Raw genomic sequence first — 13,566 nt, forward strand, 5'->3', positions numbered from 1 at the left:
AACGTGGATCTTCTAAAATGCTTTAAAAGGCATATTTGCTCTTTTAATGTTTACAACATTGTCTGTGCTTTCCTCTGATTTCCTCCTACTTACTTTTGTTGGCGCGGTGGGGAATAGGAACCGCCACATTTTTACCACGGTCATAGTCCTGCGGTTTTGGTGGTGAGGCAGTGAAGCGGCAGATGCCCGGCTCAGACGGCGTGCTCAGTGACGTCATGCTGTCTGCCGGGTCATTGGTGCCTGTGGTCATTTGGTCGGAAGAGCTATCGGAGATGAAACACTCTGTAATGGTGAACTTGGCGTGCTGCAGGTGCTCCTCAAGCTTGGCGTGCTCATACGCCCTCGCCAGCTCCTCGTAGGTGGAGGAGGCGCTCTCTGTCGACACCATGCTGTTGCGACCCTTATCTGGAAAACGTGAACAACAAATAATTTCATGAACTCATTGTCCTTGTTTCCTTCCATTGTTTTCAGTGGCAACAGCTATGTTTAAGTTGTGTTTGAAGTTACACACTTTGACACGTGTTGGATTGTCTGTGTTATAATCCATCCATAGTCAAGTTAGATAAACATAAAATAACTCATGTTGATGTATAGATGGTTGAATGGGTGTTTTATCCAAAGTCTTAAATTCTTAAATATTTTGATCCCAGCCAGAATGTCAACAATCTATCTAGAAATTCATGCTTGAAACTCTTCAACCTGGTCATCTCATATAAATCGCAGGTGTTTTTTGACAATCTAAATACATTGGCCGTTATTGTCATAGAAAATGAATAATGTGTTCGGAAAATATTTTGGTTCAAATTTTGACATGTTCTCTGAATTTTAAGGAGTTGGCTACAAAATTCACACATTTTTTGAATTTGTAATAACGGTAATATAACACGACTTACTCACGTTTCAGTTTTCTTCACAGTAAAAATTTGCTGTGTGTTAGTTTAACAGACAGCCGTTATCTAAGCTGTAGGGTCTAAATGACCAATCAGTGGTCCATAAAGTTAGTAATTTGACGATGCATTTGACGACGTACAGTATTTGATGATCAAGCTTTAGTGTGATGAAAAAACTCCAGTCCACAATGCCACTCCACTTTTCCATAAAAGAGCTGCTTGTCAGTGCAAAAAGAAATAGTATATGATTCAGTCGCAGGGATCTGCTTACCTGTGTCTTGTGAGAGGCTTGCACTGTAGCTGTCACTCTCAGTGGCTGTGATGCCATGAGAGCCCATCGTCCGCCAGTCTGAGGTCAGAGTTCGTGCCGAGGCTGTTGATTGGCTCTGACTCGGCCGGCTTAGTGTCCACTGGCTTGAGTATCTGTTCCTCGAACTGTGTGCTGATTTTATACTCTTCCTGGACACTGGATCTGAGAGAGGTCACCGTGATCAGAGAGCAGCTTGTGCATTACAAGGACTTTATATCCGTTTATTGATTGCTAGGAAGAAATACTGTTCTTGCAGTCTCATGAGTTTGATAGGAGATCCAAGCTTTTGTCTGGATTTACCTGCAACGCCTGTCTTTTGCTTTATCCCTGGAAGAGCTGTGAAATTCAATGTAAACATCTTAACATCTGAAAAGAAAACTGAACTCACTTGTGCCTGGGCGGATGTCTGACATATCAATCAAAGGCCCTGAATTCTGGATGAGAGCTTGGTGGTGCAGAGACACGCCTGTGCAGAAGTTCTGTGAATTCACTGATTGGCTGAACTCGGTGTCTGTCACAGGCACAGCTGCTTTGTCCTCTCCTGTTACAGACAAGGGGATGAGACGAAACCGTTCAGGTTAAATAAAATCGACTTGATAAGTTAAGCCGTGTTTCCTTTCGAATGCAGCCACACACCTATCTGTTTGATTCCTTCCTTGTCCTCAATGAGCAGCTGCACACGAGGGATGTCGATGTGGAGCCGTGGTCCTTGAGGAGGGCCCTTCACTGGAGTGTCTATACTGCGGTTGTTCTTGCTGCACACACATGGAAAAGACACACAACATAAGACTGGCGTCTCTCTTTCAGTTTTCGAACAAAAACAGTTTGTAAAATATGACTTGTTCTGCTCTGTATAAAGTATAAAAGCCAGCTGTTACCTGATAAGCATCTCAGCAAGGCTCTTAGCATCTGCAAGAAGACAATAACTTAATTAGATTATTAATGGCTGTGAAGTTCACTGTTTCAACTCGTCACACTTTGTTGAATTCATTCATTAACACTCAATAACAGATCAATCAGTGACTCTTTTTCTTCTTCAGTCACCTCGGAGTCGTTTCAGCCTCTTCTCTTTGCGTTTCTTGCGGATAATGAAGAGCAGAGCGACGCCCAGGGTAACCAGGATGACAGGAGAGCCGATAGAAAACAGCTTTTTCACATCATCCCCTTCTCCACGAGCTGATTTAATTGGTGGGATTGTACCTGCGGCGAGAAGAAGGAAGGACAATAACCATTAATATAGAAAACGAAAGAGGAGATGTAATCAAATAATTACGATGAAGGAGACACTTACTGCCGTCGTAGTCTGTGGTGGCAAACTGGGAGCTCTGGTTGCCACACCCGGCACTGTTGCAGGCCTTCATTTTGAGCTCATACCAGGTGGCTTCACGTAGCTCACTGAGGAAGAGCTGAGTGGTGGAGTTAGCCTTGAGGCTCTGCCAGGCCCAAGTGCCTTTAGGCCTAAAGTCAAGCATCATGTCTGTGATGGGGCAGCCGCCACTGGTCCAGCCCTGCAGGTTGAGCCCTGCATGAGTGGAGTTGATGTGGGTGAGCAGCGGCTGCTCCTTGTTGAACACAGGTTCTGAAGAGAAGAGCAACAGGAGGTTAAAAAGGTCACATGACTGTGCCAAAATGTCTTGGAGCCATACTATCTTGAAAGACACCTTTTTACATCAGGATTTATCTTTTGTTTTTTCTTTTTTACGATTTGTATTTTCTAGCGTTCATTCGAATGTTCAAAAAAAAGTGTAGTATGTCCACAGCTTCACTCTGGAATCGTGTCCTTTCCTTTGTTTGAGGAAAACATTAAATATTTGTCAGGATTAAGTAAATAGAAAATAGAAAGTGTCTAACATTTTTCCTCCATCAAAGGTTTTTTAATGCTACGAACTACTTGAAAACAAATGTGAAATAAGCTGTTAAAGCAAGAAAAAACAAGACGTTCAAATTTTCAAAGTAAAAAAAACAAATCAGCGTTAGAACCTGACTATTCTTTAAACATCTGAAATGAGAAATTCAATATTATTCTAATGAGTCTATCTTTGTTGAAAGCCTTATCTGGTAACTCTTTTCACCTCGTCCATGCGTCTTGGCCTCAATGATCTCACTGATGCGCCCTGAGCCCACGCTGTTCTTGGCCGCCAACTTGACCTTGTACCAGGTTCCACAGCGTAGATTGTCCAACCTGAAGGAGCGTTCGCTGGAGCTGATAAATACATCTCTCCATTCTTCTGTGTTGTCCACAGAATACTGAAGCACAAATCCTGCAGGATCACACAGCAAAGTTTTATATTAAAAAGAAGTCATTTATAGTAACAACCATTAATAGACTGTGGAGATTGCTGTTACGTCTGCTAGACACCAGGGGGCGACAAACAGCTTGCAATCAGTGTTTTTTTTTTTTCCTTTTTTGCCTAGGCCTACTTCTTACCCAGAAACAAGGGTTTTTTTCACTGTAATCTGGAGAATTAGTACACTGATTGCAAAATGGTGAGTGCTGAAAAAAAACCTATTAAATCAGAAAGTCACATTTTTATGCAAAGACGGCTGTAACGTGGGTTGGTTTTGGTGGGCCTTCTTGTCATAAGCATACCTCTGATGGAGCTCCCTCCGTTGTCCCCGGGGATCCAGGCTAGGGTGATGGAAGAGGTGGAAGTGGTAGAGACGGTCAAACGAGGCTGATCAGGAGGAACTGGGTATAAAGAGAGAGAGAGAGACTGTGACTTAACAACAGAGCAGAAACACAAGACATCCTCCTCTATATTTACTACCAACTAAAGACACCTGTGTTTTCTATTACCTTGCACCACCAGGTTGACTATGATGGTGTCAAAGCCCAGAGTGTTGGTTGCCGTACAGGTGTAATACCCAGAATCCTCTGCTTTGACTGAACGAAGCACCAGCGTGCCGTTGGACAAGATCTGTTTTTGGCTGTCTGCAGTTATTGGGATGGCCGAGTCGTCACTGTCAAAAGACAAACAGGTCATACGTGTCAATCCAGGAAAAGCCCCGTTATATTGGCCCTTACAAGCAGCACTCTTGAGTGAGTCATGATGCTGATATTTGAGTGGCATATGATGAGCTCTGACCTGTCTTTGGTCCATTTTATTGTGGGTGCGGGTTCCCCCACTGAGCTGCAGGGCAGACGCACTTCCTTCATCCAGGGTGTGGTCACTGTGCCTCCAAAGGACAGAATCTTAGCGGGGACTTCACAAACACAAAAAAAAAGGGTACAATTCAATCATCTTTCTCACACAGAAGATTAAAAAAAAAACACCAAGACAACTCAAAACTGCTTTGGCATCTCTTTCTTCATGTCTAACTGCCACTCTGCTGTTTTCTGAGTCAGTTAGCTAAAGGGGAAAGGCCTTTACTCTCCGCTGAGGAAACACAAATCTGTAGCGTGGTATTTTAGCATAGCCCCTCCTCTGAACCGCTTAGTTTCACTCTATCTTTTCTCCATAGATCCTCCCCTTTATTGATTCTCTCCCGCTACCTCTCTCCCCAAGGGTCATTTTACTAGATAGGCCCTGTTCATCACCACATAATTAACAACAGCGTTTCTCGCAACATAGCCGCCACTCAATCAATACAGCAGCTGTCAATCAATAAGCGAGAGAGAGAGAGAGAGAGAGAGAGAGAGAGAGAGAGAGAGAGAGAGAGAGAGAGAGAGAGAGAGAGAGAGAGAGAGAGAGAGAGAGAGAGAGGAGAGAGAGAGAGAGAGAGAGAGAGAGAGAGAGAGAGGAGAGAGAGAGAGAGAGAGAGAGAGATGAGAGAGAGAGAGAGAGAGAGAGAGAGAGAGAGAGAGAGAGAGAGAGAGAGAGAGAGAGAGAGAGAGAGTAGTGAATAAGAGAGACAGTGAGAGACAGAGAGAGGAGATCATATTTCCGTTTCATAGACATCTTTACAACGCTCTTCCTATAACCTTTACCGATATCCCTCCACCCTTCTGCTCCACTACAGGCTCGCCTTAGGGTCCTACCTTTCCCAGCAGGCTCCACGATGACCTTTGAGCTAATGTTGCCTCGACCTGCTGTCGTGACGGCCGCAGCCCAGATGTGGTATTGTTTACCACGGGAAAGGTGCGTGATGCGGTAGAACAGCATCTCGGGGTTGGCCTCATACCTCGCTGGGCGCCTGGGACAGAGGGCACACAATGTCACGTTAGCAAGATATGATGATGCAGTGACATGACAGTCCTGGTGGAGGCCAGTCTCTCCAAGGGTAAAAAGTGTCACAGGTAACATATATTAAACATGTGTTGAAAGACCACACCCAGGCTTTATGTTAGGTTTCAGTGACTGGACTAAAAGTGTCCTCATTCACAGAAGACATTAGAACTTGTCAAACTATGTGCTGTTCACTCCTGACATCATTTATTTACATTTTTCATCGCCTTCCTTGATGTAAAACTCAGGAACGTGCAGCATGTAGGGCAGGTGTTTAAATATAGAGACTTAATAAGGGGATAATCTTCGAGATTAAGCAAATAAAAAAAAAGGCACATGGTAGCCCCTTTTCATGTATCCCATTGGTGCCAAACATATGAGGGGAAGCACAAGTCTATGTTTTAAGAGTGACAAAATGCAAATATGTCCACAAATGTGCCAACAAATGTGTGCAAATATGAACTAAACTAATGATAATGCCCTTACTTAAAGATCTGTGAATAAATATTGGGATGTTTCTTATCACTTATTTCCAGCCAGTTAAACAGAAAATTTAAATTTCGAATAAACTAAAAGTCTGAAGGAAAGAAAACACTAATAATTCAAAACTTGAGCACAATTTATTTAAAATGATAGCGGGTGAACAGTATCAAGTGTTGGTAGTCCCTTTTACCTCCAGCCTTCAGTTGCCAGTGCAGGTTAATGTCCTGAGGCCTGCGTTCAGTGTGGTTACGCATTGTTCAAATCTATGCTACTTCAACCTGAAGCAACCTAAGTACAACTTTATCACTGTTTTCGAGATAATGTTTCTGAGTTGGATTTCTATTTTTTAAATGTTCGCCCATCTTTTTTCCTTTTTTTTTCATTGAACTATGCAGCTCATATTCCATTTTTTGAATTGAGACAAAAGAGTACGGCCTTACTCTACAATGGCTTCCAATAAGTAATGAATATGACCATAGAAATAGATCAGTAACAATGAAGCTTAAAACAGTTAAGCATTCGATTAAAAACTAAGAAAATACCCTACACTATAAAATACTGCATCAACACGGAGTGTCAGTATTTCCTTTTTTATCTTTTTTTGGAAAGGAAAATCATTTCATACTTTTAGGCCTCTATACTGAATTAAAAGGTTGTGTTCCTTTCCAACAAACACATCTTTGAGAGGAATTTAACACACACACTTGCAGGCGCACAGACACACACGCCAATGTACACTTCAAACACTTTTTCCCTCTCAAAGCTGTCCACTCTTCTATTTCTGCTGAAGTTCCTTCACTGTTTGTTTGTTTCCTTTTTCCATCTATCCCTCTCTGCCTAGCTCACTGAAGAGGAGAGGATGGAGAAAACAAGGATGGGAGGAAGGAGGATGTGTTTGGTATTTGTGTGTCTAGGGGGTGCGTTCGAAAATTCCTCTAGCATAGCGGCGGTGTTGTGGTGATCCAGGGAGTGATACGGGGAGATAATGAAAAGACGGACAAAAGCACTCTCATCTCGATGTGACTGATACCCTCCTCTGCTCCTCCTTTCTTCCCTGCCTGTCTTTCACACTCTCCCCCCTCTTCGTCTCATCCCTCTCTTTTCCCCTCATTTCCCCTCGGCCTCTCCCTACCTCTAATGGTGTTTCTCTTTCTCCGTCTCTGAGACGTCTTTCCCCCTCCCTTCCTTCCCTTCCCTTCCCTTCCCTTCCTCCCTCTTTCCTCCCTGCCCGTACTCATTTACATGGCACTCATGCACAGAGAGGGAGGAGTATTTGTGAATAATAAGAAAGTGAGATTCGAGCTAGATGTCAGGTTTCACTGTGTGTTGGTGTTTGTGTGCACATGATCTAACCACCACTGAAACGCTGCACATGCATGTATAAATAGATAACGTTGAAATGTGATGTCTGTGTGTTTGTGTGTGTGCGCTTCTTATGCGGCAGTGTGCATGTGTGAGCTTGTTCTCTGCTTCATTTGCATATCTACGTCTCATCACGTTGCCAAGACAACCTCATCTGTTCATCTGGGAGGGGAGGAAATAAAGCGATGGTGCAAACGCAGTGAAAGAGAGACATACACAAATGTAAACGTACACATGCACGGGTTCAATTAATTACAGTTGTTAAAGCTGAAGTGTTTTTCATGATAGATTTTTATCTGACTGAGATTTTATCTTACTTCTCAATCACTTGGATTTTTTTTTTTTTTTTCTAATGCCCTCCCCCTTTTGAGGCACAAACACCACTTACCGGCTGGCCAGACCCTGGACTGGAGCAGTAGATGGTGTACTTGCGGATAACACCATTCGGTTTATGAGGTGGCAGCCAGGACACTACCACACTGCTTGGTGAAGAGGGAACTGCCTTGATGCCAGCTGGTGGACCAGGAACTGTACATATTAAAAAAAAAAAAAAAAAAAAAAAAAAAAAAACACACATGGAAACATCAGCAAAGCGGGCACGAGCTTTTGCTTCTGTGTTCATGCATACTCATGCTGGTTGTTGGATGCCCATTAAAATGAGCAGGCTTGTTTGCAGATTGCTAGTCTTATCCCACATTAAGCCGCTCCAAGAGGACTTGGAAATACTCCCTTTGGGTGCACTGTGTTGACATATGTTCAGTCAGACATTGGTCAGCAGTTCAGCTTGTGTGACACCCAGCGTTCTCTTAACTCTCAAACCCCACAAACAGATTAGGCAGCAGTGTCTGATCCTCCGCTGGCCACTTCAGCTTGACACTGGACACCACTTAATACTCTTATTACCAAGTAAGACGTAAGAAGGCTTTAAAACGAGTGCACACTACAAAATAAAACACATCAGGATACTGAATACTTTAAGAGATCAACAACAATGCTTTTGTCACCTTGGCCTTACAGTATGTGATTCACAGTTTAAAGCCTATTCAAACCCCTCCATAAATATACCACCGGCTTGACACTGGGCCTCATCTGGGGTCCACAAAAGGTGCCTACTGCAGTGTAAGAAGCAGTTCTCTAAATGCCTCTTTTCTTTCACATGAGGCCCCCCTGATCCAATAATTCAACCCCCATGCCCTTGGACTCCCTCATCCCGCACATGACATGAGCGGGGATAACAACACAGATTCAGGGAGGATAGGTGTAGTGAGGGATGTCTTAAATGAAGGATGTGGGGATGGAAACATGGTGAGAATGAAAGGTGCGGGTCCTGGGGGAGGGATGATGGTGGTGGTGGTGTTGGGGAGGGGTAGGCAAAGGAGTCATCATTATCATAACTGGACCTCCATGTCGAAGAAGAAGTGAGAGAGGAGGAGGGGGGGGGGGGGGGGTTAAGTCCCATCTGGTGCCCAGAATCTACCCAGGTCTCCAGACACAGAAACAGTCTGCTGCACAGCTAGCTTGGCCCGTGTGATGATGAGGAAGCCCCACCTACACGAATATATTAGCACTCCTGTGCCAGTCAGAGGAGGGTTTGTCTCATTAAAGGGGGCTAAAAATCCACAGCCAAATGCACATAGAATGCTTTATATGGGTTAAAATGATCATGGAAATGATTGAAATGTCTTGGCTTTGACGTTTCTATGATCTGTCTTTTTGTAGTCCTTGTATGTTTTGTCTGCCAACAATGAGCTCTATAATCACCTCTTTATCTTTACCATCTTCACCCCCCAGGCCCCTCCTCCTTTCTCTCCTCTATAAAGAGACATGGATCTGTCTGTAATCCCGCCTCCGATGGTGTAAGCACAAAATTAATTCTCTCAAATCCAAGAGAAGTTAATCCCTCTGCCTATGGCAAGAGGGCTGGCGGGAGGGAGGATGTGAGGCCCCGGCTGATGGCTGACTCCAGGATGCTATATCCTCCAAGAGAGCACCCCCCCCCCCCCCCCTGTTTTCTCCCTCAGCCCCCCCTCATCTCTGAGCTGTGGTCCCAAAGCCTCTTAATTCTCATTAGCACTGCTAATGGAGCTTCCAAGCATAGATGAGCTTTTGTCATGGGTTTGAGATAAAGCCTGGCACTCTTTTATATGTCCCCTCTTATCGCCTTCCTACCCTCTTTGCCCTTATCGGTTACAAGCATGATTCATGCTTTCCTATGTTGGTATATCACTCAAATAAATCAACAAAATTAGTTACACTTTGACATCGTTGAGACTTTGTATACTCACGGTCTTCTCGGGTTTGGATATACAGAACGTTGCTGCGGACTCCATCTCCGGCCTGTGTGTAGGCCAGCACCTGAACGCTGTAGTTGGTAAACTTCTCCAGGCCTCGCAGCTCCACCTGTTCTCTGGTGGTGGTGATATTCTGCATCTCTCCCCACTCTGAGGAGGGACAGCGTGCAAAATGTCTTTTTACAGAATACTGTTGGTTATCGCTGTCATACTCTGTATTCCACAATATCCATTTATAGTCAACTAACTTGCTTTGCTTTCTGTGTTGTCAAAGAAATGATCGAGGGTATTTCAAGAATACATAAATGCATTACTCTCTTTTTATTTGGTTTGGTTGTGTATCAAATTCATTGTGCTTCGATCATGTAGCTTATTCTAGCTTTTGTTTGCAAATGGCTCGTCTTGCTTCTCTGCAGTTCTCATATCCACACACACACACACACACACACACACACACACACACACACACACACACACATACAGACAGAGCTATAGCTCTAATGTTATTGCACACAGCGCTGTGTCCCACCGTCAATCTGCACTTTTGACAATCTTCAACAGCAGTACATTTTTAAAGTTGCTCATACATCTAAACTCCTGCTTTGTTTTTTTTTGTTTTTTTTAAATGATAAATCAGTGGATGTCTCTCTCTTTCTCTACTTCAGATTGTCCACTTGTTTATCGATGCGGAAGTTGACAGTCGTTTATGGATTAAAAAAAGAAGTGCAAATATGGTTGGTTAATAAATATACCTGGGCAGCCTGCCTTTGTCTTGTCTGTGAAAGGGAAACACTGAGCTGTATAGGACCAGTCCTTATAGATGTGATATAATTAATATAGCTGTTTTTTGGGCCTTGTTCAAAACACTGAAGGAATACTATCCATAAAACTCAACCACATATTAGGTAGACCTCTTCGAAACTTAAATAAAAGGAATCAACATCAAATTGTGTTGTCACGAGCTTGTGACTTACTTCATGCTGTCCTCTACAACTCTGTTTTTTGCTGCTCATAAAATAAATGTGGCAGCCATAGTATCTATTACTTTGAGCCATCGTTTTATGATTTTTTTTTTTTTTTCGGATCTTCAAAAATAATGGTATCAAATCATTGCATTGACAAGCGTATTCTTTTGTAACAGATACCAGATTCGAGGCATTATTGGGGCATGTTGATATAATGAGTGGTATAAATTTAAAAAATTCAATTTTCATACACAGTTTTCAAAAATATAAAAATGTCGATCATCCAATTTTTTTTCAAAAATCTTCTGCTAAGAAGATTTCCTTTAAAACCCATTAGCTAATGCAAGTTAGTTGAAAATAAACTTAATTTTTCGGAAAACAGGACTGAACAGACATAGGAGCACATAAACACAATGTCCTGATTTCTCATCTACCATCCGTACTAATAGAGATAATAATATTTGACACAACAACACAAGGGGCAGCATGGACAAATCCAAGACACACAGGAACAGGCAGTGCTTTATGAGAAAGGTGCAGACACACATTAACACATTCGGACTCAAAGCACTGACAGAGAGGTAGGCAGGTGTGTGGGAAGGAGGGGTTTTCGTGACGTTTAGAATGAGATAGGTGATAATTACTCTGCATTGGCCACTGGGCCTGGCCCCCACAGCACCCACCTCCGTCAGGGAAGAGGGACCAAAACACAACCCGGTAGCCTTTCAGCACACCGTGGAGCGTCAGCCGTGGAGGCTCTGCCCATGTGATCACCGCTTCGTCTGACGTCACAGAGATGGCTCGCACATTCTGAGGAGGCTCGCTGGGCACTGGAGGAGAGCAGGGGGCAAAGAATTAGGGTTGCATGTTAAACGATCTTGTCAATATCAATCAGTAAGTCAATCAATTTTTAACTATGGCTGTCACTAAGAAGACCTGAGTTATCTTGCATGATGACTGACAGAGTGATAATGAATAAATATTCAACGCCAACAACCCACAGGCACTTTCTCCTGAAATAAATCAGTCAAATAAGCTTAAATTAGAGCTCAATGGCTCCTTGTTCAGCACAAAGTCTTAGAGCGAGGAAGAGGAGATGAATGGGTGGTGAACACTAAAAGAGAGCAACATAAATAGTGAAACAGCTTCACCTTTAGGGGTTAGAATGCGGATGAGTAGGGAGGGATGAGCAGAGAGGTGGGGGATAAAATCTGAAGGTAGGAAATGTTCACCTTTCAAAGTAATCGCAGCTTTAGGATCAGCTTCAGACGATGTAACTGGACTATAACTATCACTATTACTGCTGCCATGATCAGGGTGTCTGCCATTACTGTCTATATATTTCAGTCTCATAGAAATGATCTGTGGCGGCAGAAAAAATACATTGGTTGTATTGGCAGAGGATGGGTGAGGAGGAAGAGGGAAACCAATGGGAGGAAGATTAAGGGCATAAAGAATGAGATGGGGTCCTGGTTCTTCTATCACTCTCTACCAGCCTAATGAGGGTGCTAATTAAAGGGGAGAGAAGGATGGGAGTATGTGCTGCAGATCCATTGCTACCATTTTATTCTTTATTCTTGACGTATGTTAGCAATGTAAACTTATACTGTACGTCTGACAGCTGCTGCTGCTGCATTTGACTCTGTTTTCTATCATCAATCAAAGAAGTGTACCGAGATTTAAACGTGTCCTTCTTTTCTTTCATTCGTTTTTTTTTTTCCACTTTCTTGACTCTGACATCCCACTGTCTGAGCTGCGTCTATGCTCCTTCTACTTCATGTCACTATCTTTCTTTTTTTTTCCCCCCATCCAGCTCTCTTTATTCTCGTACCATCTTCCAATGTGGTCGCGTTGATCTCAGTACTGGATGGACCCGTGCCAGCTCTGTTGAAGGCCTGGACCACAACCCCGTACTGGGCAAACTTCTTAAGATTGTCCAAGGTGTACACTTCACTGTCGCCGGTAGCTTTCATCTCCACTATGCTGTACTGGCCGTTGCTGCCTGGACCGTTCTCCCTATAGCCGATTTGATATCCTCTGATTACCCCGTTCTGCAGCTCCTTCTTTGGAGCCTGAAAGAAATTGGATGAAAGCAATCAATATTTAAGTGCATGGTGCAGTAATATGTACAGAAAATTAAAAAGAACTAAAAGGTTTCCTGAATGCAGAATATTTAATAGTTTTTTTAAGGAATGTTATGAGGGCTTCACAATATTTACATTCCTTGAACTGATACTGTCATATCTATTTACTAATTCAGAAATTCTTTCCTGCCTCCCTCAATCATGAATTATTAAGGTATTCATGAGGCAGCATTAATAAATAACCGATTTAGGTGTGCCTAAGCTTGACTTAAACCTAAACTGACTAAACAGATATTTAACACACTAAGTCAATTTCCAGAACAAAGAGATAGGCAAAGCTTTCTTAAAATAAGAATAGTAATATTTTAATGTTGTGTGTGATTATTTATTAAGCAGTGACTTTACCCTCCATGTAACCCGTATGCTCTGAGATGTCATTGGTTGGAGGATAACATCCATCGGTGGCCCGTCAGGTGCTGTTGTTATAAAACAGTGTTAAAGTCAATGTTCGTCGTCTTTTTTGAAGACAGAAAAAAGGCAGAAATAGGAAGACTTCTGAAGAGACAACAATCACTTACGTGCTTCCTCAGTACTGATTGTAAGCTCTTTGCTTGGAAGGCTGCGGCCGATCTTGTTGTAAGAATACATGCGGATGCTGTAAACACAGGCTGGGTGTAGCTCTACGATGTTGGCCTGGTTGTTGGTGGGTGAGATGTTCCTGGTTGTGTACATGTGATCCCAGGAGTCTGTCGAGAGCGAGAAAAAAAAAAAAAAAAGAGAGAGAGAGATTAGAGACTTTAAAGGCGTGTATCTTAAAAAAAAAAAAAGTGACTGACTTAAATTTAAGGAACCAACCTGATTTGTTTTTGTACTCAATGTCATAGCTCGTGATGATGCTGTTCCCATCAAACCTCTGGATCCACCGTAAATTCATGCTCCTGTCCTTAACCTCCCTCACTTCGAGTTCAGGGGGATCTGGTGGTTCTGTTAGTGTGAGATAAAAAAAGATTAAAAG

At 42.9% G+C, this 13,566-nt stretch overlaps 1 protein-coding gene across 1 annotated transcript in view; it reads right to left on the minus strand.

Moving 5' to 3' along the window:
* Nucleotides 1–13,566, minus strand: part of LOC306831502 (cell adhesion molecule DSCAML1-like) — a 55,525-nt gene that overhangs the window by 3,632 nt on the left and 38,327 nt on the right. The window contains 19 exon segments of the mRNA XM_079355638.1: nt 94–405; nt 1,162–1,362; nt 1,589–1,741; nt 1,837–1,955; nt 2,079–2,109; nt 2,245–2,400; nt 2,492–2,779; nt 3,273–3,461; nt 3,791–3,889; nt 3,998–4,161; nt 4,287–4,404; nt 5,180–5,326; nt 7,593–7,739; nt 9,497–9,652; nt 11,151–11,297; nt 12,299–12,539; nt 12,957–13,027; nt 13,130–13,297; nt 13,407–13,535. Of these exon segments, the coding sequence (XP_079211764.1) occupies nt 94–405; nt 1,162–1,362; nt 1,589–1,741; nt 1,837–1,955; nt 2,079–2,109; nt 2,245–2,400; nt 2,492–2,779; nt 3,273–3,461; nt 3,791–3,889; nt 3,998–4,161; nt 4,287–4,404; nt 5,180–5,326; nt 7,593–7,739; nt 9,497–9,652; nt 11,151–11,297; nt 12,299–12,539; nt 12,957–13,027; nt 13,130–13,297; nt 13,407–13,535 (3,036 nt within the window).

Source organism: Symphodus melops (genome assembly GCF_947650265.1).
Source record: "Symphodus melops genome assembly, chromosome: 11".
Taxonomy (NCBI): Eukaryota; Metazoa; Chordata; class Actinopteri; order Labriformes; family Labridae; genus Symphodus; species Symphodus melops.